Here is a 27,473-nt window from a genome sequence, read left to right as displayed (position 1 = left end):
AGGTTTGCAGTAGGCTGTGTCTGCAGCCCAACAGAGCGTCTGCCAAGCTGAATATAGCAGGAATTTTGCTGAATTGCAGTTCCCTGCATCACTCATGCTCCTGTTAGTTGTGGCTCCTGTTAGTTGTAGGTAACCACATCTGGAGGATGATTGTAGACTTTCAAAAATCCTCTTTTTTTTTTTTTTTGCTCATCTACCTGTTGTGGGAGGACAGTTTTGGAGTCTTAGGTATTTTGTTTTTCTCTGAGGCCTTGTATTTATAACTGATGAAATATTCACAAGGGCAGATGTAGATGGACTGTCATTTTCATAAGTTTCTTCTCATATTATTACCAATCCACGTGAAAAAGAACAAAGAAATATATTATATTGTGATAGAGAATTGGTAAAATATTTATACCAAGTTTCTAAATGTGTCTACCATTCCACCACTGGCAGCCACACACATTTTCTTCCTAGTTCCTGTAGTTGTCATAACACCAAGTGAGTTAAACTATAGTGCATGTAAAATGCATATAATGGTCTAAATGGGAATCCTTCAACTTTTACCAGAGGCAATAAGGAAAAACAGCAATTTGACAGATTATGGTTGCATTAAGGTTTCTATTCGAAATAGGATGAATCACCCTCTCTTTGCCTCTTGAATGGTTTAATTAAATTTCTATATTTGGCACAGTAACTCTTCATAGAGTAGTGTTCCTATCTAATATACTTAGTAAAATGTTGATCCCCGCTCCCCTTTTGTGCTTGAAAAAGATCAAAGGAGGATCACCTCTTACAAAATTTATTCTGCAATTATTTAACCAAATCACAATTATTCCCATAATGAAGTGACTGTCTATTTGCTTCTGCTAGAAAAGAAGTTCTATCTCAGTTGCTTTCTCACAAAAAGAGTGCACAATAGTTACTTCTTGTTTTATGAGATTGTGTGTGTGTTGGGGGGGGAGATGTGCTAATCAACATATTTGCCCCAAAATAAAGAATATAAAGAATCCTGGGAGGGGGGAGGGGAGGATAAAACATAAAGTATATTTTGGATTAGAATACTGCATATTTTAGATCAAATTATTTAAACCTAGGTATGTGCAGAAGTTGGCACTCTTTCATTTCTATTGATTGTACTTTAAAATTGGCTAATAAGGGGAAATTAGGAATAGGCCTGAATTAGGAATATATTTTTCTGTTTATTGTATTCTAGTGATTTTACAGAATTTTTAAAAAGGCTTTCTTTTTTTGTTCACAGAATGCACAACTTCCCCTAATGTATATTGTTATCAGTGTAAATTCTCCAAGAATGTAACTATCTCTAACATCGCTGGTTTCATAAATGCTCCTGAGGCAGACTTTCAACTGTGCCTAATCTTTCAAACATAACCACTCCATCGTATGCCATTTTAGAAATACAGAATAGGGAGGGTCCACACTTCACAAACACTTTATGTTTATGGAATTTTAACCAGGGAAAGATGAGAGCTAAGAGACTTTATTCAATGCTATTATTATACTGTCCCTATTATAGGGAAATCTATTTTACAGATCCCTACAGGACTCTTGTAGAAATGTGTGGCAGGTTTTTTATATATATCTTTACATATTTAAGAGTCAGATTTGGCTTTAAACAAAGCAAGCGGACTGATTTTCTTTTGAATAAATGTTGGAAAAAACAGCCTCAGAACTGAGGCACGAGAGAGAGAGTAATTGTTCCATAGATTATTCAAAAAGGAATATACAAAGATGTTAAACAAACTGAAGAGAATTCAATAAATGTTATCACAGGACAGTTGGTAATTTAAGTAGATAACTAAACATCTTAAAATGTTTAAGATTTGAGAAATTTCTTGCTGTGATTTAAAAATAAAATATTTTAAAAATACTTTTAATTAAAAAATTGAAAAAATGAAAAAGAAACAACCTAATTAATTATACATAGGATAACAGCAGCACGAATACTATACGCGCAACACTGGAAGAGTAGTGATATACCAACACCAGATAAAGTAATCAATAAAATTATGGAATGTGTGGAATTAGATAGACTCACAAAGGAATTACAAAATAGGGAAGAACATGATTTTTACTTAGTATGGGAAAAGTGGTATAGTTGGTTGAAAGATAGAAAAGAGATGAAGCAATAGGAAGTAAATAAAATGACCAAATATAATATGAATGAAACAAAGAACAGACATAGGTCAACAAAGATCAATATTAGATAGATAAAAGGGAATGACCAAATAAGGAAGAGTCAAAATACAAAGAGAAATGTATATTATAGTTGCGACAAACTGGACATGTATTGAAATGGATGTTTATATGTTTTTATGTTTTCTACGTTTCATTGTTCTGTTTAGTTTATACTTATAAATAAAAATTGGAGAAAAAAAATTAAAAAGAGATGCTTATGGAGGTGAGAGTGACAAACTCTTTCTAATCTGAAGCAAGGAAAGGAATGTAACTAGTGGACTAAATGCATTTAGAAATAGCTAGATTTTTGAGGATCAAGAGGAACCAAGAACAAAGAGTAAATGTTACAAGCTCATGGGAAATATTTAGCATGCTGTATATTGAATATGGCTAAAAGTAACACACTGGTCAATTTATCTTACATGGTCCAAAGCTTATGTCCAAATGATTAATATGTGTCATTGACTTCTGTAAGGTTCGTCTGAGGACTTTATTCAAAGAGGTTTGCCCTGACAATGAGCAGGCCCATGCATGGGCCTAAGTTTTTTATTTTTATTATTCATCAAATTCCTCTGGTTTAGAATGAAGTTCTTCAACTTGGCACTGTCCAGATAAATTGGGATTGTAGGTGTCAGAGTGAGATTCTATCAGAGAGAAATGTTATGGTCCACTAGCAGTCTGTGGAGCTGGCAGCAGAGTTGGACAGTGAGGAGGCTGGGGAGGAACATGGGCCAGTCCTAGAGTCTGGGGAAGGCTCGGACAAGGGCTCTGCATTGGAGGCAGAGAAAGGGCCATCTGGGAGGTATGTGCTGCCTCCGGAGCTTCCAGAGTCTGACGTCAGCGAGGCAGAGGAACAGGGGGAGCCTGATCCCAGTGCGCACATGCGCAGAGCTGCCAGAAGGCAAGAACAGTTAAAACGAAAGGGATGACTCGGGAGTGGGGCTTGGAGATGATTGCCCCCCCCATAAGACTTAAAAGAGGAGCAAAGGCACATGGGCCTTTGCAGGAAGCAACGTTGTTAATTCTGTGCAGTTTAAAGTTTGTTTGATTCTGGACTCCATGTGGCTTTGCCAATTAGGTCTTTGTCAGCATGTCAAGGGAGATAAAGATGGCTGATTATCAGCCTTATCCCGAAGGACTCTTTACAACTATTTGGGACTCATCTGTGAATGAACAGAAATCACAGCTGTTAAAATAAAACAGGTTTTTGGGACTACTCGTGTGTTTTACTGACTCAGGAGGCCTGGGTCAGAACAAGAATAGAGCCGAGGTGGTGCAGTGGTTAGAGTGCAGTACTGCAGGCTATTCAGCTGACTGCTAGCTGCAGTTCAGCAGTTTAAATCTCACCAGCTGAAGTTGACTCAGCCTTCCATCCTTCCAAGGTGGGTAAAATGAGTAGCCAGATTGTTGGGCGCAATATGCAGATTCTGTAAACTGCTTAGAGAGGGCTGTAAAAGCACTATGAAGCAGTATATAAGTCTAAGTGCTATTGCTATTGCTAATATACTTGGAGAAAGCCGAGAAAGTTTGGTTCATGTATTAAGATTGGGGTCATCCTATCTCTGGGCATGGCCTAGTGTGAGCCATTTATGCTACAGTATTTCAATGGCGTTTTTAATCTGTTTGAGCATGTTTCATAAATCCATCCATGCAATATACAAAGGGCCTTTACATTGAGACATTCAGCTGTGTGGACATAGCAAGTTATGTGAACAAAGCAACTGAAGTATGTTATCCCTAGTTTACGTATTCATATGTTGTGTGGATGCAAACCAATGAGTATAAAATTCTGAGAAATCCATGATAGGTACTTTTTTTTCTTTTTCTTTGGAAAGGGGAAATTAAATCAGGTTACTTTTGATTTAAAGGGATTAGGGTGCAGCAAAAAGTTCTTGCATTGGCAGAATCCCTAATTAGCTACTTGATAAAAAGCAACCAAATCTTTGTCTAACTCAAAATTAAGGTAACTGCCTGTTCACTGGCAGAAACTTCCATGACAGCTGCCTGAGATTTCATTTATTATGTATTTGTTTACCTATGGTGAAACTTTTGGATCATTCTGGGCACCAGGGTAATTTCTCACAGTGCTCCATAATGATGCTAATAGTGGTGGGAGGTAGAAAGTATAGAACTGAAAAGATGTCATCGGTTCCCCATCGTTAATTCAAAACAGCCTAAAGTACTTTACTGAGGTTTTAGCTTTTCTTTCCTTTCCAATTCCTGAGTTCTCTGTTTATTTATTTATTTGTTCAACTTGTATGCCACCTTTCTCCGAAGACTCAAGGCAGCTTACAATGCATTTAAAAACCATATATAAAACGTTAAAAGTTAAACCATTAAAAACAATTTGAAACCATATAAAAAATGACCAGAGTCCTTCATACCCTTGAATTAAAATAAGATATACGATATAGCTGGCTGATATTGTATTATAGTTTTCAGTGAATTTAAATATTAAAGAAAGTCTGAATGTGGGAAAATATAATGAAATGTGTATGTTAACTAGAGCCCCTTTTTATTTTTTTATGAAATGCCTTTTGCATTGGATAGTTTGGAAGCGTGCTATGTACACAATGCAGTTAGAAGTACAGTTGAAAAGTGCCAGCTGGATTCAGATGAAAGCCTACAGGAAAAAATGATAAAGTTTATTCTATGAAAATCTCAAGGTTTCACTCGACCAAAACACTGTCTAGATTCTGTCAAGAGATTTATTTGGATCCCATTATTCTAGCAGAAGCAGGCAGTGGGGAGGACACGAAAGGAAAGGAAAGGAAAGGAAAGGAAAGGAAAGGAAAGGAAAGGAAAGGGAGAGAGAGAGAGAGAGAAAAGAGAAAGAGAGAAAGAAAGAGAAAGAAAGAAAAAAGGGAGGGAGGGAGGGAGAGGGGGGGGGCTATTTCCCCAACTTAATAAAGTAATCTTGCTAGCCATACTTACTTGTCAATAAGTTTCACCAAATTCAAATAGCAATCTTATTTCTAAGCAGGTATGGTCAAAACTGGAATGCTAATAATATATTTTGTTTGTTTATTGATTGAACAGGAAAAATTGTTTTGAAAAGCCTTGTATTGAAGACAATTAGGTAGTAGTCCTAACCTTCCAGGAATTCTAGGGACATTTGTGAATGATTTATTGGATATTCTATCTGCAAGCTTCCATTGACTCCAGAGCATCAAGCATTTGGCAGAAACCAATTTGATATTTATAATAATAGGAAGTGGTACAAAACTATATTAAATAATTGAGAACTGAAGAAGAAACCTATGCCTTCTCAATTGAACACCCCACAATATATATAGTGGCTCATTCTCAGAGTGATAAATATTTAGGAGATGGTTTGTAAGCAACCAGCTGCAAGCTTCTGCATTAGCTGTAAAAAGAACCACCAGCAGTTCAAAGCAAGGCAGTTAGACATATGATAAAGAACTCTTCACCTTATTGAAGTTGGATGTGTGGAATTCTACATAGGAAATAGTTCCGTTGCCATTGTTCTTATAAACCAATTCTTTTCTTGCTAATGAGATTCTGATAGAATCATGCTTGGAAAAGGATTAAAAAATGTCAGAAAGATTGAACCAATTTGTCTTCCACATGATTAGGAGTATTGCGCTATTGAAACTCTGAACTGCATTCAAAATATCTATATACATTCAGGTGAATGTACAGAGTTGAAGCCCCACCCCCCACCCCATGTAGAATTGGTAGGAATGTTAGAAAATGGAGCCAAGGTGAAAATGGAGCCAAATCAAATTAAAAAAAAAAAGTGGAAAGTATTTGGAGAGACCATGGTGTGCATTAAAGATGAATGTGTGTTCAAAAAACTAGAACAAATCTTGTGAAAAATAGTAAAGAAAATAATCTACAAAACTTCCCAGCAAAGCTCCAATATCTAGTCCACCTTATCTGAACTCACCCTCTTCTCTCCACCCCACCCCCGCCCCCCCAACACCTCAGTCAAACAGAAACAGACTTTATTACTATTCAGATGGTACTACAGGGAATATCCAGGCTAACTTGGAAAGTTTAAAAACAATCCTCTAAAAAAGCACTGACAATCCACCTCTATTAGTTGTCAAGAAAACTGCCTGATGAATGTGTTCACAGAGAGTCCATGAACTAAACTTGAAGGAGGCTTTACTTTTACTCTCTAACTCTAATGATACCAACTGGGCATGCTTACATGAAAAAGAACTGCCTCCTCCACATACTCCAGTATAAGTGTTTGAGTTTTCCATTGCTTGTCTGTTTTGTATCCCACCTTTATTATTTTTACAGATAACCCAAGGCAGCAAACATATTTAATACTTCTGCCTTCTCCTATTTTCCCCCACAATATCACCCCTGTCAGATGGGCTGAGCTGAGAAAAAGTGTGATTGGCCTAAGATAACCCAGCTGGCTTTCATGGCTAAAGTGAGACTTGAACTCAAGGTTTCCTGCTTTCTAGCCTGGTGCCTTAGTCACTGGACCAAACTGGCTTTGCATATCCATGCATAGATCAAATTTTTGAACAGCTTGATTCTCAGGATTTTTTAAAACTGCCCTGAAGATCATTGAAAGATAACATGTATGACTAAATGATCATATTTATAAATCTATTTAAAGTTTTTAGCTGTCAGGTCTGCCAGGCTTGGCTTGATGCCTCACAGGCACCCTGCCATCCAAGACCTAGAAGAGGGTAAGAAGGATAGTGGGGCAATAAAGCTGTTTGTGTATGTTATAGGAAATAGGGAGTGGGGAATGACAGGTGATAAAGACTAGAGAAGCTCAAAACCAGTTTGTACCAGCATCCAAGGCCAGGCACCCTGAGAAAGAATGTGAATTACTCCAAAACATCTCAGAATTTGCAAAACACATCAGTGACTTCCGATTGGCTGAAGATGGACTGGTCATGGGAAGAGTTGAGGGTCTTTCTTTCCTAGGGGATCAGATTGGGGCAGATCTGACATTAGCTATGGAAGACTGACCAGCTGTACAAACTAACATAACTGGAAAAGTAAATAGTACTTAATATGTTTGGTTGCATGGGTTTTGGCCAAACCAGGTGAGATAAAACTACTGTTTTATTGTTTAGAGAGGGCTGTAAAGCACTGTGAAGAGGTATATAATCTAAGTGCTATGGCTATTGCAGTTCTTTAAACAGCAGGTGGAAATTGCACAACTTCAGGGAGAAAGATCCTTTAAGAAATATATACATATATACACACCAGGGGTGGATTCTACTTACCTTTACTACCTGTTTGCAATGGGATCGTGCACGCACATGATGCACGCATGGGCGCCTTGCTTCTGTGTGTGCACAGAAGCTTCTGCGCATGCACAGATCACCGATGATGACATCCAGGGCAGTGGGCGGAGCCTCCCGCCAGTTTTACTACCGATTCTTGTGAACCGGTCCGAACTGGAGGCAACCCTCCACTGATACCCACCCTGACAAAGACAAAAAAGCGAAGAGAAAACTAATCTCTTTTTTCTGATCTCTGGCTATGTATATTGAGAGGTTTTTTTAAATGTAGAGGAGCTTGTGATTTGTGGTCTGAAATGGTACGTCCCAATCTTTACCTTGGTGAACTTGGCGTATATGAAAGATTTCTCCCTGTAGAATAGGAATTAGTTGTGCCTGGTAAAGTGTTAGTGGGGACTTGAAAATGTTTCTTCCAAAGAAGGATTGATATAGGTGTGAGGCTGAGACTTGGTATTGAAAATAGTTCGCATGACAGCCCTAGCTCAGAGTAAACTGTGTTATACTTGGAAGAAATTGTAATAATAAAGTATCAAATGCCCTTGGTTTATGACTGTAGAACTCTTCCAAATCCAACCATTTCAGGAAACCATTTAGGCCTACAATGAACTTTCTTTACATTTGCTGGCTGAATTCTCTTTCCTCCCCTGCCCCCCCCCGCCCCCTATTACAGTTTTGTTCCAGCCTTAAGAACATAAGGATTCCGTGTAAGAATAGAGGTTGTGTTAATCAGCATTTTCCTCTCGTGATGGCCAAAGGAAACCTGCAGTCTCATTGTTAAGATATGTGGGCATATGTTGACTCAGCTCTCAATGGTGCCACAAGACACTGATAGGCTTGTCTTCCAACTATTTGCCTCGTCCTCTTTTAAAACTGTGAAAATTAGTTGCTATTAATGATCTTGCAGTAGCAAATTCCATAGTTGGCCTCTATGTATCCAGCACTACTCTTTGTCTGTTTCTATAGATGCTGAGCTAACTCAGTTGCTTCATCAAAGTATCAACTATGGCTGTGATGATGAACCTATGGCACACCTGCTGGAAGTGGCACACACAGCCATTTCTCCAGGCACACGAGCCATCGTCCATTGCTCTTCTGGGTTCTGGCACACCGGCCACGTGGGGAGCACTGGAAACCGGAAGAGCAGCCACCCAGGGTGCATGCGCGTGCTGGGAAAATGATCTTCCGGTTTCTGGTGCACGTATGTGCACCGGCCACCTGTCTTCCAGTTTCAGGTGTGGTTTCTGGCACAGTTTCTGGTGCGCACACACTCCCATTTTGGCACTTGCTGCTGAAAAGGTTCACCAACACTGAACTATGGCAATCCTTTCCATACAGCTTTCCATTCAATTGTTTTAAAAGCTAAGTAACTCAACTACACATATGCCCAGTCTGACAATGTTGTCTTTTAATCTTTTTTTTCTTTTTGCTTATTAGCATAAAAGAATTCTATGTCAACTGAAAAGTTTCAATCTAGAATATTGATTGCTTATTTCAATCTAGAACAGGAGGTCAAACTATTTTCCAAAGTGCCAGAAGGCAAGACAAGGATGGAAACTAATCAAGGAGAGAAGCAACCTGGAATTAAGGAGAAATTTCCTAATAGTGAGAACAACTAATCAGTGGAATCCCTTGCCTTCAAAATTTGTGGGTGTCCCATTGCAGGAGGCTTTTGAGAAGAGACTGGACAACCACTTGTCTGAAATGGTGCTCAAGCAGGGAGTTGGACTAGAAGATCTGTAATGTCCCTTCAAACTCTGTTATTCTATGTTCTAACAATTATTTACTCTTATAATGATTTTTCCGCCTTTCTCTGAAATTAGTATACCTCCAGGCTGCACATTTTTCACTGTTTGGATACCTGCTTTACCCTGCCTGAGTGAAGAAATGTAATGTTGCTTCATAGCCAATGTGTTCTTAAATTGCTTACACTGTTTTAGGGCAGCTGGTGTTTGACAGTGCACAGCTGTTCCAACCTGCCCTTAAACACCAGTTGAAGCAAATTCTTGTTTAGCCCCAGTTGGTTGACAGTGGGATTGCTTGGGTTTTGTTATGGCTGAGGAACTGAAGAAAAAGCAGTAGTGAATCATCAGCAATTTGCAATGTGTGGCAAACAGGTCTATTTTGTGAAGAGAATTGGCTTCATTAATTCTTTCCTAATCTTCTAAAGTAAACAAAAGCACACCAGCTTCAGACTGAGAGAAAAGCCGTGTAAATAAAGAAGATAATGAAGTGATCCATAGAAACATCTCAGAACAGCTATCAAGTCCTTGCTTTTTTTCACAATTTTTGTTGTTATTGGGAGGAAGATATACTAGATGGTGTCAAAAACTCATTTATTGCAAGAAGTGATAATATCTTTACTTTTAGAGCTAATCACTCCAGAGATCCAAAATACGTGCTGATGAGTAGGAATTGGGAGACATTTCACTTAATTTGGAAATTTAATATTTTGAATTACTGACATTCCAAGTTTGTTATTGTTGTTGCCCAAATAGTCTAAGAGTCCTTAAATATTACTCAAGCACTCATATTTTACCTAAGAGTAAGTTTCTAAAATTCCTGTCTCTTGGAAACAGTTCTCATCACAGTTAACCAGGTCAGTGTTTCTCAACTTTGGCAACTTTAAGATGTATGGACTTCAATTCCCATAATTCCCTAGCCAGCATGTTGGGAAATATGGTTGGAGAATTCTGGGAGTTAAAGTTCACACATCTTAAATTTGCCAAAGTTGAGAAACACTGGACTAGGTGAATGCCTATTACAAAGATTATTTTTGTTGCAAACTTCACATGATGCTTTTTAATAAGATAGATAAAGCAAAGACTAAAGTTTTGGCTGTGATCTCACACATGTTACATGCAGCCAGAAGTATAAAGACATAATATACACAAAGAAAGTATGTAAGGCTAGGAAGACATGGTATTTTGAATGGGGGTTAGTGCAAATTGATTTCAGCTTTCTTTCCTTTTCTCTTTCTTATCCCATGCCTTTAATGCTTTTGGCTTATTATTTCTTATCCCTTTCCTGTGATTAGTATGTATGTTTGTATGTATGAGGGACATACATACATTATGTTGAAGTCATACTCATCTGGAGGGGACTGAGTTCAGGAAAACTGTCCCATTAGGAACCACTTTGGGGTTACATGAAGAAAAAAGGAAAAGAAAGCTGAATTTATCCTACAAATATATTTAGCTTTCCACTTTCCTTTTCCTTCCATAAGAAACAGAGATACTAATGCTGGCTACATATGTTTTTAAGAGCATGTAAATCAGTTAAATGCTTGGCAAACGGCAGGCTGCCAGAGTCCAAATATTTGCAGAGAAGGGTACATTGCTTAAACAGTCCCTTGGAAGTTCTGTTCTGTCACTGCTCTGATTGTATATCATTAGGTATTTATTTTAAAACTATTAATATTTATTTTAGTGTAGGCTTAAAAGCTTGCCTTTCTCTTTAAACCCTTGTTGCATATTGAAGATCTTGAAGAGACAGTTTGTGTTGAGTAAATGTATGGCTTCAGCCTCCATAAACACAAAGAGAAGTTTTGTATATAAGTACTTAGGAAGCCTATATGCCTTTCTGTTTTGTACTTTAGGTTTATAGTTAAATGCATTTTTGTAGTACAGCTTCATTCACTTTCCATAGTTTTTGCTCTTATTGTTCATATAGAGGAGCTGCTTTCACCTCCAACTCTTTGTCATCCCAACAAATTTCTGAGTTTTGTTTTTAACCCAATAGATCAGTTAAATCCTGCAGGCAAGATGGCTGTGGCTCTGAATATCAATAATTCACAATCTATTTCAGTACATTCAAATCATTTATCATTACAGTAATGGGTGGAAATGGAAGGGAGCACATTATGAAGAAGCTTCTAAATGTTTGCATTCAAACAGAAGATTGATCACAGTCTACTTTACTTCCTTGGCTGGCTACCAAATGCTGGCTAAGAAGGAGATTGGGCCCCTCTGTTCATGTTAACAAAGCTAAAGGGAAAATGTTGGAAGGCTGAATTTGGAATTTTGTGAAGCACATAATTAGCAGCCTTTCATATACCTATCTTGCTGATGAACATGTTGGCGATCATGAAACACAATGGGAGACATAGAAAATTATCCTGCTTTTCTTGCAGCTGTTTCTCTCTCTGTCTCCCTTTTTGCTAGCAAGCTTTGAAACATATTCTCAACTGAATTGAAATAATAATGTATAACAATGTATTGCTGCATGATAAGATAATGCTTTGGCTTTTCTATTGCCAGTCTTGAAAAGGAACAGGGGACAGAGAACTTTGACACCAAATCTGCAAGTTTTTGATGAAACGGGCAAAGAGGACTGGTTCTCTCCATTCGTTCCATAACTACTTCAAATGATTCTCCTACTGTATATAATGCGTTTCTGACTAGTTATATGGAAATATTCAACCATGTTATAGTCAGTAGATATGAAAGCTATTGCACCGGCATTCACTTAAGAGATGCAGTAATTGTAGTGCAGCATAAAGGTAAAGGTTCCCCTGATACATATGTGCTAGTTGTTCCCAACTCTAGGACATCTCTGTTTCAAAGCCGAAGAGCCAGCGCTGTCCGAAGATGTCTCTGTGGTCATGTGGCCAGCATGACTAAATGCCAAAGGTGCACGGAATGCTCTTACCTTCCCACCAAAGGTGGTCCCTATTTTTCTACTTGCATTTTTTACGTGCTTTCAAACTGCTAGGTTGGCAGAAGCTGGGACAAGTAATGGGAGGTCACCCCATTATGCGGCACTAGGGATTTGAACTGCTGAACTGCTGACCTTTCGATTGACAAGCTCAGCCTCTTAGCCACTGAGCCACAGCGTCCCTTGTAGTGCAGCATACATTGTGTATAAAACAAGTAAAGACTTCCAACTTGGTATTTCAAGGGCACTTCCCTGAATATCTCTTGGCAATCGTGTGAAAGGTGTTTGCCATTTTCTTCTTCTTCTCATTCCCCCTCCCCCAATTTTTCAATCTAGTCTAGTCTTCCTTTCCAGATTCTAACTGGAAGGTCAAGGTTGCTTTCCTTCCTAACATAGATAAGATCAAAAAGCTGCTGCTGTGACACATTCTGAAACTAGTTCTTTGGTTCATCTAACACAGGGGTGTCCAACTCGCGTCATCACAGCGGTGTCACGTGACATATCAGGACTTCTCCCCCTTTCGCTAAACCGGGCATGGGTGTGGCCAGCACGTGATGCATCCGGCCCGCAAGCTGGGAGTTTGACAGCCGTGATCTAACAACTCTTCTTGTCCCAGCTCATCTGAATGGCTTGCTTAGTGTTTGTTGAGGACGTATTCTTATGAAGGAAGCAACAAAGAGAAACACTGCAGAGACAGCTGTACACCTTGTTTTTGTCTCAAGGGCAGGAGGAGATTGCATTGCTGGAAATGTAGCAAGGAACCGGTTATTGGGAGACAAAAGCATGGATCTGCTACACTTGTTGGAATGTCTATGTCTAAATAATTTGCATTGCTACAGTTCATATCAGTGACTGTACTCTTTTGCTGGGTGAAACTAACTATCCATCTTGTCCTAGCTGGATTCTTCTTACGTTTTTATCCAGGAGCTATTTTACCCTCAAACATCTTTCTCTTTCTCAAGATGTTTTAATACTCGGGAGGCTATCATTCATTGTTGCTTTTTAAAACCCGGTTAGATCAAAATGTTATACATGTTGCATTTCTGTTGCATAGGCACCTAACAAGATTAAGATCTTCTTCCAAAGTTATTTATATTCAGCATAGATCAAAGTCATTGTCATTCCATTCCCTTGAAGAAGGCTCCAGTTATCTTTTAGTAAGAGGAAATGATGCACATGGTTGGGGTTATAATTTTTCACCTTTCTTTGAGTAATTGCTTCCTTGTCCAGCTAATTTGCAGTCTCTCTGCTCGGACATTTAAGAAATGTGCTAGTGAATGACAGTTGTGGAAGGAGACAATTTTGGGAGGGGTATGCAGTATTTCATATAGGTCTATTAGTGGCTGGTCACACATTACTGAAATTAAATTGAACTCCAAAGCCGTCAGGATCCTTCTTCTCCTGGGGGCTTGGGTGTTGCAGAATTGAATTTCTCTCTTCATCCCTGCCCATTTGGTTGCCAGGGAAAGCCAGATTACTTTCATCAATGACTTGAATGGCTCACTCACTCTCTGAGAACTTCTGATAGTAAACCAAGAGTTTGAGATTATCATCCCATCTAGTAGTAGGACCTGGTTCACACACACACACACACACACACACACACACACACACACACAAAAGAGAGAGAGAGAGAGAGAGAGAGAGAGAGAGAGAGAGAGAGAGAGGGAGAGAAGTTTTAACAACAATAGTAAGGCACAAACTAAAATAGAGCAAAAAAGAAAGTATATAAAAAAAGAAAAAGACATTAAAAAAGTTATAAAGAAGTGGCTCCTGATCTTCACAGCAATTTTAAGTACAATTATATTTTACCTTCTCTTCTTAAAGCCACATCATGACTCTTGTTTCTACATCTATCCTGTCTAATCATCAAAATCATAGAATGTGATTTGGCTCGAATATAGCCGTTAGTTTGAATATAGCCGTTACAGTTTGAAAATTATAATTTATGGCTAATTAGCAAACTGCACTTGTGGTTTAATAAACCATGGGGAAACTGTCAGAGTTTGTTGCAGCACACACAATCAGACAATTCAACAGGATTCAAATTATATAAAAAACTTTTATATATATAATACCATACAGCAGAATTCAGCATACAATATCAGGAACACAGAAGCAATATTTATAGAAGCAAAGTCATTATGGAGTAGAGAGATACAGAGGCTAATATATTGTACAGAGGCAAAATTTACAGAGGCCAAACCAACTCTTATATACAGTTCAGCAAGTCTAAGCCACGCCCAGACTCCAAACTGTCTCTTATGGTCCCATACAAACAAATATTATGTTCAGTTTCCAAACAGTCCCCATTGGCTGACCTGTTGCCCTGTCTATTGCAGTCTATGAACATTCATACTCTGACAGAAACTGTGGTGAAAAAAACATATGGCTTCATTTAGTTCATGAGCCTAGCCTTTGACTTAACTGCAAACACACAACCCTAGACCAATGTTCCTGAATGTCCCTAATGCAGGGAGAGTGAGGCATTCTGTATAGGAAAATGCTACCGTGTTTCTCCAAAAAGAAGGCCAGGTCTTATTTTCTTTTGACCCCTGAAAAAATGGCTAGGCCTTCATTTTGGAGGGTTCTAATTATTGAATCACCTTGCGGAGGTGGCACCGACAGCCCCACCCAGCAGGAGCCTGCTGCTGGCCCACTTCTTCTGCGGCCACTTGCCACCACACACATTCAATCCGGAGCTCTGTTATCAGCTGCAGATGCCTTCCAGGCGAAACAGAGGCCAGGGCAATGCGTGCGAGTAGTGACAAACAGCTGCAGAACAAGTGGCTGCAGAAGAAGGTGAGGGAGGTGTTGGGATGTGCAAGGCCTGGTAAGTAGGGCAGTTCCACCCCTCCATCCCCACCCTAGCTTATTTTTTACCTGTGTGCCTTGCCCCACCTCCTGCACCCCAGGGTAGGTGGGTTCTTAATTAGGGCTAATTTTATGGATGGGGCTTAATTTGATTGCATGCGCTCAAAAACGTGATAGGGCTTCTTTTCAAGGTGAGTCATCTTTTTGGAGAAACAATGTATCAGATCACTTGCAGAAATCTCACTTCATCTTAGAGCTTTATCTAGCCCTAAACCTTGAGACAAAGGTCCTAAGAATATTGTGAATATCCAAGAAAGGAATTAAATGAATCATAGAACAAATCACTCTAGAGTTACCACCTGAGGCTCATGTTTGGGACACATGAAAGTTAGATCTAACTTTCCTGCTAGGAAAGGTGGAAGAAAACAGAATGACCAGCAATAAGGTTGAAGAACTTGGGTGCACCACTGGAAGACCTGAAGGAACAGATTGGGCACAAATCATCTTGAGAAGGCCTATCTATGTGATTGCTAAGAATCATTAATTATAACATGTTCTCTTATATGGAACTAAAATCAGTTTTTAATTCCTCCTAATCCTATGCTATTTTGTTTGGTCTCTGAATTATTGTTTATGTTGCACAAATAGAGAGTCTGGCCAGTCTGAACTTGATCTCTGCATTACAATGTAAATGGAAGCAAGATTTATATTTCCTCAGTGAAAATGCCTTAAAACGTCTTTCTCAGGTAGAGGCAGGCTATTTCAGTTGATTATAATTGCTGTTACTGTATTCTGATTCCCGGCCTTCTTATTCAATTAGTGGCTTTTGTATTATTCATGCCAACACTTTGAAGATGAAAAATTCAAGAAAAATGTTTGGCAATTGGTGGCAGGCTGCATAGCTGCAGAAGGAAAAGGGTTTAGTTACAGTGTAGAGTATCAAAATGTTGTTTCATTGTAGCATGTCATACCAGAAACTTTCACATCAGTATGATGATTAATAGTAGGAATAATAATACAAAATATACATATTTCTGCTACAATAATGTTTCTTCCCAACCTATCTACTGGATCAGTCAAGTTTCTAAGAGCTTCGGAGTGTCCTGTGTTTTCTGAATACCAGAAGGCCAGGCTGGTATTTGAACTTTTATCCAGCATTCTTAGTTACCTGTTTTTCCAGGATTATAAAAATAATTATAAAAAATTGCATAGATCTTTGTGGAGCTAATATAACTAGCTCTTCCTCTAACCCAGAGGTGTTCAAATTTGTCTTAAAGCTGCCAAGTTTGAAGACCTCTGATCTAACTGAAGTAGGAAACATAAATTATTCAATCATTTAATCATTAAATTTCTCATCATATATTGCAATCAGAACATTTTTTTTCCAGATCTGTAGAAAACATTAGGTCCAGTAAAACAACATGATGTAATATTGTCATATATAATAATACATTTTGTTAACTTTCTCATAAAAATATTTATGTGAAATTATCCTGCCTCCCTTAAGAGGTAGCCATACTTTTGCAACTGAATGTATTCTGTATTCTGTTATAGATGTGGGACCTCCTAAATCTGGGAAAAACGGAGATTCTCAAGCTCAGGTTGCCAGGTGCTAGACCATATGTCATGTTCTTCTCAACCAACCAAGATTGGATTGTCTGTTCTGGAGCTGAACATTATGTAATCACATATTTATGAATCTTCTTTTTGCTAAAATGATTCCTAAGCAATAGTTATTATTTACGCATCTCAAGGTATACAGTACTACTCTGAAGGTTTAGTTATTAGGTTAAAAAAAAAAACCTGCTAGTTCTATCAGATTTCAACTCTGAGAACTGATCTAGAAGTGATTCTAGTTACACAATGCCCTACATTATGCAGCCACATCTTGAAGATCTGCCTATTCCTAACTGATTTTCTCCTTCTATAGTAGCATCTATGTTTCCAAATGTGTGTTTTTCACCTGGAGTCCTAGTCATTATGGGCAGGTGAGCCAAGGTGATGGAAATACCTGTTGCATCAGAGCATTTAGGTCTCTGAGAGTGTGAAGTAGCAACTGTAATGAAATCCAGGATGCCAATCCTTGCTTCCAAGGTTTGAGAATTCTATCAGATAAATCTGACAGTGTAATGAGAGCATTAGCAGTGTCTATATCAGTCACTTGTATGGCTCCTTTTCTAGAATGGAAGAATATGGCAAAACATGTTCAACTGAAGTATTTTCAAAAAGAGTATTCTGGGGTGTGTGTGTGGGGGTGTAATAAAATTGTATTTGTTGCATGTTGTGAAAGAAAAAATAATAAAAGCTGACAAGAGAATTGGCAAATAAAGAGCAAATGAAAATGGTTCCTATTGTATATACGTCTTGAATCTGAGAGAGGGAGGAGGGGAGAGAGAGAGAGAGAGACTCTAATTTCAATCTGGAGAAGCATTTTCATATATAGTAGCAATCAGTGGTGGGATTCAAATAATTTAATAACCGGTTCTCTGCCCTAATGACCAACTGGGTGGAGGTGGCCATGATGGGCATGGCCAGGGGTGTGTGACAGGCAGCACTCGGCCTCCTGCACCACCCTGGGAGCAAAAACGGGCTGTGGGGGGATGCACCGCCCCCTCCGCCCCGTTTTGGGCCTCATAGGCCTCCCTGCAGCCTCCTGGGAGCAAAAACAGGCCACGGGGAGGTGCCGCACCCCCCATGCTCCATTTTGGGCCTAGTATGCCTCCCTCCACTTACCTGGGAGCCAAAATGGGGTGCGTGGGGACTCCTGGAAGGGGCGAGGAGGGCCAGCCAGCAATTTAACTACTGGTTCACCTGAACTGGCATGAACCAGCTGAATCCCACCACTGGTAGCAATCCATTTATTTAGTCTACAAAGAAACCTTGCTTTTTTGCATGCTTCCAATCAGAAGTGTTCTGAGAGGTTGCAGTCCAGCTTTACTAATGAAGTCTTCTGCAGTGCCTCCAGAATTTTTAGACATAACCTTGCATGACGCATTAATATCCCACAAGTAGAATCTTCTATGGCTAAAAAGCAGCATATAATCTAGGTGAGAGGTTGTGTTTGCTGCTATGGCTGAGGTCAGGTTCATTTAATTTTATGGCTTCCCATAGATCATGAATGCCAGAGGAAAACTGAAACAACAGCAAGCAAGGTCAATTTTATTTTAGTGTTGTAAGTTAATACTAATTGTAGATTGCTATCACTCTCCTTATTCAATCAGTGACATCTTCTATGAAGAGCTAGAAGAGGAAACAATTAAGGTGGCTGTTGTGTCATTTCGATTTTCTTCTCAAATATTTATTTTTATCTCAGGCTTTTCAGAATAAAAAGCTCATTTACAAATTTTAAAACATCCCAGTTTTGATATTTTACCTTAGCCACATATTTAATAAGTCTGAGGATATTAATTCTTTCAGTGAAATGTAAAGAGAAGTACAAAGGTGTATGATTATTTTATTTTTTTTTTCAATGAGCTCAATTGACATAGGTGTGCATGAAGGTGCATTCTTCATTATCCCCTTGTTGGCCCTATAAGTATCCCTGGCCCTGGTAATAGCTAGAGCTTTAAATGTCACTCCTATATGAAAACCCATGGGAAATATCTTCTAAATAAGGCCATATGAAGGCTATGAAATGCAGTCACATTTTTAAGACGGTCTGGTCTGGGAAGCTTCCAAGCAAAACATAAAACCAGCTGTTCACTCTTCTGATTATCTCCAGCATATAGTTTCCATAGATATATTTTCCCAAATTAGATGAATTTATATACTCTATACCTCAAGCCACCTTCTCATTTATATAACCAAACTAATTTTAATGTTACTTTTGTGTGGCACATTGCTATTTTCAATGTAGCATAGTGCTAGGACAAGATTCATGAAGAATCTTGGATTAGGACAGCTAAATTGGAACTAGATACTCTGCCTTGGACAAGTAAAAAAAAAAAAAACTGTTCTAAATTGATCTGAACTGCTGCAATTTCAGGCTTTATTCTAAGATGAAGCAGAGGCATAATAAAGACCAGGGGTGTCAAACTCAAGGCTTGCAGGCCAAATCTGGCTCATGGGGTTTTAGATCTGGCCCGTGGGGCTGCCATGGAAACAGCGAAGGACCAGCCGGCAGTGCCTCTGCCAGGAAAAAGGAGCTTGTGTGGCCTCCCCGAGCTCCATTGTCGTTGGCAGAGGGTTGCAGGAGGCCATCATGGCCAAAAACAGAGCCTCAATGAGTGACATAAAGCTGGCCATGCCTACCTGGCCATGCCCCCTGGCCACGCTCCCCCCGGCCACACAAACCCCGGTCCCCCTAGGTCAATCATAACCCTGATGTGGCCCTCAATGAAATTGAATTTGAGACCCCTGATATAGGCCCACTTTATATCTCTAGAACATCAGAGTTTTTAAACACCCTTATGGAAGTCAAGCTGAGGGTGCTGTGTTCCAGATCCACCCATTTGTCAGATAAACCTTGTCCATAAGAGTGAACATCTATCTTTTCTGCTAGAAACCACCCACTGTCCCCAAGCAAATGGGGCTTATTTCCTGTGCTTGTAATTTGAAGTGCAGGTCGGCCCTCAGCCTTGAAATTGCATATACAGCATGGTACAGTCATTTTGTGTTTATAAATATCTCTGTGCAGCATTAACTGGATAACTATGAGTAGAGAGTTCCCACCCCCCTCTTCCTACTTTCCCAGAGGCCATCTGCATAATATTACTGATACGGTTCAAAGGCAACCATCATCTCTGACTTCAAAACATTTACCTAGTGCCCTGCTCTTCTGATCTTCTAACAGACTTCACTTAAAACATTTGCAAAAGAGAATAAGTGAGCACTTCGACTTTCTCGTTGCCTGCCTATTTTCCTGTTAAAATATTGATATTTTATTGAATGCCGTTGGTACCATTGTTTTCTACAAAGTGGTTATGATTCTTTCCTATTCATTTATACAAAGCAGAACATTTCTTCACATGCTTAAGTAGGATGCCTGCCCGGGAAAAGTTCACCTTATGATTTTGAATAGTAACTAGACAACTTTCATAATGTTTGATTTCGGATAATAATATTTTGGACCATGTGGCATATTGCAGATTGCACGCAAGGTTTGAGTTTGCTGCTGTACCCATCATGCAGCCTGTTGAATTGATCTGTATAGTAAGAGTGAAAGAGATTGTTGCCATGGGTTTCACAAGGCATTAGGAGTTGTGCCAGGAACTCTGGAATTGTAATTGCTCAGCACTAATAAAAATCTGAACATTCCTTAATAAGAAACCCAATGCCCAAAGTAGGGATGCATCACACTTGCTGTGACTGGTGTGCACATTATGGGAAGAAGAGAATAGGACAGCTGGAGGAATACCTCAGGATACTACAGGTAGTCCTCAACTTATGACCACGATTGAGCCCAAAATTTCTGTTGTTAAGTGAGACATTTGTTAAGTGAGTCTTGCCCCATTTTACGACCTTCCTTGCCCCAATTGCTAATTGAATCACTACAGTTGATAAGTTAGTAACCTGGTTTTTAAGTTAATCTGGCTTCCCCATTGACTTCGCTCATCAAAAGGTCACAAAACTCCCATGATCTTGGGACACTGCAGCCTTTATAAATATAAACCAGTTGCCAAGCATCTGAATTTTAATCACATGACCATGGGCATGCTGCAAAAGTCATAACTGTGAAAAAATGGTCATAAATAACTTTTTTCAGTTCCGTTGTATTTAGATCTGAACTTCATTACCTTAAAATTAATCCCTTTTCTCAGGTAATTTCAGGAAAGCTTATCCATCACAAATCAAATAATAAAGATATCCCTTCCTTTCAGATGAGGAAAAACATACAGTGGCTGGTTTCCCACAATGGAATAAGCATAACTCGATTAACAAACTTTTGCTGAATAAACTACAACTGAAGTTCAGGCAACATAAAATCATGAAAATAATTTTCAAACAACTATGGCTGGGTTCACAAAATACATTAAGCCAAACCACAAACTATATTATGCCTTAGGAGCTTGTACAGGCCTAATAATCATAGCCACTAAAGCAGGGGTCTCCAACTTTGGCAACTTTAAGACTTGTGGACTTCAACTCCCAGAGTTCCATTCATGTCAACATGTGTCAACTCTGGGAGTTGAAGTCCACAAGTCTTAAAGTTGCCAAAGTTGGAGACCCCTGCACTAAAGGGACTTGAGTGTCAGAATTGATTGTCCATTATGGATCACATAATGTGAGCTGTTGCAGCATTCTTTTCATTTGAAAATCTTCATCTTTGCTAAACATTTTTAGTGAGCATGAAGAGTGTTGACACATGTTGACATGAATGGTACCCATCACTCTGTGTGTTTATGAGTTTGATGCTGGCCTAACAAATCTGCTTCTGTACTTACCATTATGTCTTATAAAGTTTATCTTCCTCATGCATGAGGGAAGCATATGTGGATATGCTTTGAATGATTTATTTTCTCTCTTAGATTATGCTTTTAAACACCTGCTTTGCTTAAAACATATTTATCTACTGTAGAGGCTTTTCAAACTCTGCTAGGGATCCTTTGGTGGCAAAGATGTTTGCTGAATGAACAAGAAATGGAAGAAAGTTTAACTGGGAAATTAGATTCCAAGTCCTTCAAAGCACTTGAGTTAAAACCCAGACAGCAAAAAACACTGTCTTACATTTTTGACAGTGCTTATTTATGACATAAAGTGAGGTGGAAGGGAGATAGATAGGGATGAAATCCAGCAGGTTCTGACAGGTTCTGAAGAACCAGTAGCGGAAATTTTGAGCAGTTCGGAGAACCGGCAAATACCACCTCTGGCTGGCCCCAGAATGGGGTGGGAATGGAGATGTTGCAATATCCTTCTCCCAGGAGGGAGTAGGGAGGGAATGGGGATTTTGCAGTATCCTTCCCCTGCCACGCCCACCACACCATGCCCACCAAGCCACACCATGCCCACCAAGCCATGCCCACAGAACCGGTAGTAAAAAAAAATGGATTTTACCACTGCTTGGGTGAAAATTCACTTGGATGATTTGCAAATTATTGTCCAAAGATTTTGGGATTGTAATTATGTAACAATGGCAATAGTAAAATCCAAAGAATTTTGGATATAGATAGCTTGGTCTGTGCAGCTCATTTCTGAATATGATTCAAGAATGTATCAGGCATTAAATCTGGCTTCAGGCAGAGCTTTTACCTTCTAATGTATAAAAGCTGCAAGTTACCTCATTCCTAGTATGCAAGTGATGGCACTCAAACCCTCCACTGAAGCCTTCCTGAGATCTTTCTGCTAGAACCAGTCCTGTGTCTGCATTGTGCCCTGCTTAAATGCTGAAGATACAGCTGAATGCAACCTGACTTGGCTTGAGCCTAATTATATCCAGTCACCTCATTTACATAATGATTCAGCCAACCTTCATAATGTAAAGTATTTATTCCTTGGTCTTCAATAGGGAATACATCTTTGCTCTTCCTTTACTGCCCCAGGGATGAGTCAAACTCTCCATCCGCACATTTTTTTCCATACTGAGCTATGTGTCTGTGAGTATATGAACAGATTGCTACAGACTGAAGATCCAGAAGAATCTAAGTGCTCTTTAAGAATGCTGGATGCTATTATGGATAGCATAATTTCAGATGGTTCTAATGTCCCCCGAGCCTAGTTCAAGGCATGACATGTAGGGCCCTCCTTTTTATACCCCTGAATTTTAGTTGGCTTGCAAGATTACCTGAATCATTGTGGCTGCTCTCCTGGTATAGTACTGGATGGAAGATCTAAACAAGACACCTTGTCTTCAGGAGTTATATTACCTTTTGCTGCTTTTGTTTCATTGACATAGGGGTTTGCATATTGAGGGTTATAAATCTTTTTCTCTTTTCATAGTTTCTGCTGAAAAGTGAGAATTCGCGCCATCTTGGATCTCCATATCTCAGTCTCTACACCATGATCATTACATTAGATCCATTTGATACCTTTGTATAACTTATCATCCTAAATTTCTCCCATGAGAATTTATGAATTTATGCTTAACAATCCTAACTCTTGAATCCTACAAATCTGGTCAAAAGCAGAAATCTACTTTAATAATGTTCAGCTACACTTCCCATCCACTCAAAGTGAGAGATTTCACTGCCAGATTAGACTTGAATGACAATATGCTATTAAAATATTTGCAAACCATCATAGAAGTAGAACAAATCAGGGAATCCAAGGACAATGTTGGAGATTTTAAGGGTCTGTGTATATTGCATTCCAACTACAATTAGATATTCTAGAAGGAAAATTTATTATCTCTTTTCATTCCGATACAACTCCTTTGGCCAATTCTATCTGTTTTTATTAGCTCTGCTTATATAACTGTTAATAATTGGTCCTTCTTTGGGCAGCCATGACTTAACAATGAATGCCATGTGTTCAAGAAACAAATGAGAATATAAAAATAGTCCCCTACTCATTCAGTACAAGATGTGCTATTTCTTAAAACAGGGTTCCCCAACCTCCCACCTCCCCCCAGTCCATGGACCGACACTAGTCTGTGGCATGCCAGAAACTGGTCTGCGCAAACAAATGAAGCTCCATCCACGGGATGCAAGCAGCACATGAAACCACGCTCCCTCCGGTCCGCGTAAAATCCTCTCACCACAGAAATGGTCCCTGGTGCCCAAAAGGTTGGCGGGGGTGGGCTGTTTTAAAGGACATATAAACAATTATAATAGACTAAGAAAAGGCAGACCCTGAGAGAGATAAGAAATTAATTGATATACACCTCTTGATCCAAATATTTTCTGTTCTGGTAATTTACAATTCTTTCTTTCTTTCTTTCTTTCTTTCTTTCTTTCTTTCTTTCTTTCTTTCTTTCTTTCTTTCTTTCTTTCTTTCTTTCTTTCTTTCTTTCGTCACATTTCTATGCCGCCCAACTCCCAAGGGACTCTGGGCGGCTTACAACAAAGAATAAAACAGTGCGAACAATCCCATAAAAAATGTTAAAAAGAAAAACATTAAAACATTAAAAACTTTAAAAACGTTAAAACACATGCACTCCAATTCGTGGCCGGGTCTCGCAAGATCATTATAACGAGATCAATGGCCCCAGGCCTGCTGGAAGAGCCAGGTCTTCACCACTTTGCGGAAGGCCAATAGAGTGGGGGCGGGTCCGGACCTCAGGAGGTAATTGGTTCCAGAGATCCAGGGCAGCCACAGAGAAGGCCCTCCCCTGCGGGGGGCCGCCAGCCGACATTGTTTAGCTGACGGACCCGGAGGAGACCGACTCTGTGGTATCTTACCGGACTCTTTAGTCAGTGTTTTGCATCCTTCACCGTCTGCTTTTAATTTTTTTATTAACCCATAAATTGGATCAGACTAAAACCAATGCCTTATCAGTCTAAAAATAAATTTGATTAGAGCAGGTATAGAGACAGAATCTTTCAATTCTAAATTCCCTCCTCCTTCACTTTATCTTCCTGTGAATTAGTGGGGGATTTGTCTAATGTGTTTTCTCAAATTGGTTTCTTGGAATGGATTTAAGCCGCAACTGTCTGATCATTGCCTTTATTACAGTTCTTTCCATTGTCCTTCAAGGCCATTCTCTATGCTCTCTACATCACCATTTTAGGTTGCTATATGCACAGGTGGACTGTGGATTTGAACTGGATTATAACTGAGAACATCCTGACGGAGGAGAGGCAGGTTTTAGACAAGGTTGTTCTCTTCTTTATTGCACTCTGAAAACTAAAGGAGAAGCAGTGTCTCCCCTGCAACAGAGGTGACAAAAGCCTGTAGCCAGCCAGCAGTTGGTAAAACACCTTTTTTTCCTGTCTGAAAGATTATACAAAGCCAATGTTCGGTAGCAGTTTAGAAAGAACTGATAGGAACAGAAGCTAAACAATTTTGTGGCTAAATTTTGTCTAAGAACTTTGCTCAGGTAACAAAGAAAAACAGATCTGTTCATAAGATTGTTATTTATGTGTTATGTTTACAGATAGTCCTCGATTTACAACAGTTCATTTAGTGACCATTTAAAGTTACAACGGCACTGAAAAAAGTGACATAAAACCATTTTTCACACTTATGACCATTGCAGCATCCCGATGGTCATGTAATTTACGTTTGGATCCTTGACAACTGGTGCATATTTATGATGGTTGCAGTGTCCTGGGATCAAGTGATCCCCTTTTGCAACCTTCTGACAAGGAAAGTCAATGGGGAAACCAGATTCACTTAACAACCATGTTACTACGATAACGTAACAATTGCAGTGATTCACTTAACAAATATGGCAAAAAAGTCGTAAAATGGGGCAAAACTCACTTAACAAATGTCTTACTTAGCAACATAAATTTTGGGCTCAATTGTAGTCATAAGTCAAGGACTACCTGTATTTTTATTTTTCAGTGATTTTTTTTCAAACTCGTTTTCATTTGAGTATTTTATTTCTATTTGGAACGTGTTACGTGCCTACGTTGATCTATGAATGTGATAATCTATTCATTCCTTCATTTTAGCTTCCATGCCTTTGTTTTCCATTTGGTTCTGGTTGAGGAACCTTAGAGTTAGTAGATCACACTAGCTTTAAAAATGTCTATTCTTGATATAAAAGTGCAGCAATAATAGTAAGAAAGAAATATTTTTGAGACATTGGCTACACCTTGCGGGAACCATATATTGATGGCAAATAAGCACACGTCTTGTGTTAAACACCTGAAAAATAACCATAACGTATGTAACAAATCAAATGTCTCCCATGTCCCTTCAAAATCTCCAAGGTCAGTGAAAAAAAAAGATTTTGAAACTACCAACTGTGTGCCAACACAAGGCATCTAAAGATCATTTAAAGATGTGTTTTCCTTAGTTGCTCCTTGTCTATGTTGTTTCCAAGATACTTTTACAGCATGCCTTTTTCATTTTGACATCTATCAAGTATAGGCATAAAGCAGTATAGTAATGTGTACTTACATATCTTTACCCCTCTTGTGTAATATTTGGTGGAAATTGTCTGTCCTTAAACCTAAGAAAATTTAGCACTTGTAGAAGCAAACAGGTATTTGATAGTCCATCAGGGATGAGCTCCATAAATATCTTATTTGTAGAAATGTGACAATGCCTGCATGAGTCTTATAATCTCTTTTTTAAACAGTTCCAATAGAAAAAGTTAGCCCCATTTTGCATTTATCAAAAAAAAGTTTGGGCAGATCTCTGAGAACCACTCTGAAACAAAGTTATGAAGATTTTGGCAAACAGACAAAGTTATGAAGATTTTGGTAGAATATTGTTTTCATTATTTTAACATATTATACACTGCGTTATTTAAATTTGGGTTTTAATTTGCATTGTGTCTTCTAAAGTTCTGGAACAGGTAAAGCTATACACTGAACTAATTGAAGTATTATCCTTACTTATTTTCTAAATAAGTAAATGGTCTTATGAGATCCAAATCCAGAAATGTAGCTAAATATTTACAGTAAATCTTTTTACTTCATCTAAGGTTGGTTTATAATGTTTCAATGGCATCTATTCCTTTTTTTTTCTTCCTTTAAGCCAATGCCTGCTTAAAGTACATTAAAAATCCTGTAAGAATTCTCAGGAAAACAACACACCCTATGAAAAGAACACAGTGGAATTCTAATAATAAATATTTGCTTCCTTCTCTTGCAGATTGATTTGGAGCCAGAAGGAAGAGTGTACGTCATCATAGATCTTTCAGGCTCTTCAGGTGAAGGTAAGACTGCTAGATTTTATTGTATTCACAAGAGCTCTTTATCTGAACATACAGATTTCTGTGTGTCTTGGGCACAGGAAGCTAAGCCAATCAAGGACTCCCTTACATATGTGGGCATGCATACATTCTAAGAAGAAAGTTCCCAGATGTTTATGGAGGTTTTCAGTCATCCATGTCATGGCTGTCCCAAAGATGCTTTCTTTCAAAAGGCAACTGGAATTCTTCTGAAGAAGCTTCTTGGATGAGAAGCAAAATGTATTCAAGCAAAACAAGAAAGTCCAGTTGCCTTTTGAAAGAAAGCACCTTTGGGACAAAATTCTCAAATGATTGACAGATGGGGGAAAAAAACAGCTCCCAGCAGAAAGAGCATTTTGATAGGGAACCTATTACTTAGAGAAGTGTTGGGGCTTTTTCAATGGATGTATTCCAGCAGAAATTAAATAGCCAATTGTTAAGGATGCTTTAATTTGAATTCCTGTATTGAACAAAAAGTTGGAGTCTCTTCTCTGTGATTCTGCTATAGCAACATGCCACATGTTAGGTTTTTTTATATTCAGCTAGTGATGGAATAAATCTGACACTGTGTTTCTTTCTCTGTTTTTCTGCAGCCAGGAGATTGTACCCTTGACCAATGCCTAAAGGACAACCTTGGAAGTTTCATGCAAATAGTTCTGAACTTTCTTAAAAGAGAGAGAGAGAGGGAGAAAGAGGGAATAAAATAATAATTATTGTGGGACATGGTACAAGTTTTGACTGACAATATTTATCACAATACTGAGCGTACAGAATATTGTTAGGCAATACTTGTACCATGTCCCATGATTATTATTTTATTCTCTTTTTTTAAAGAAAGTTCAGAGCTATTTGCATGAATAGAC

The 27,473-nt window shown here is 38.8% G+C and overlaps 1 protein-coding gene across 1 annotated transcript in view; it reads left to right on the top strand.

Moving 5' to 3' along the window:
• Positions 1–27,473, top strand: part of PRKCE (protein kinase C epsilon) — a 345,221-nt gene that overhangs the window by 155,666 nt on the left and 162,082 nt on the right. Inside the window, exon 2 of the mRNA XM_070948304.1 lies at positions 26,532–26,595. Within this exon, the coding sequence (XP_070804405.1) occupies positions 26,532–26,595 (64 nt within the window). The remainder of the gene's footprint in view (positions 1–26,531; positions 26,596–27,473) is intronic.

Source organism: Pituophis catenifer, unplaced genomic scaffold (genome assembly GCF_029215685.1).
Source record: "Pituophis catenifer annectens isolate HBS135680 unplaced genomic scaffold, rPitCat1.0.hap2 SCAF_1, whole genome shotgun sequence".
NCBI classification, from domain to species: Eukaryota; Metazoa; Chordata; class Lepidosauria; order Squamata; family Colubridae; genus Pituophis; species Pituophis catenifer.
The sequence above is the reverse complement of the archived record's forward strand: the minus strand, read 5'-3'. Positions and strand labels throughout refer to the sequence as shown.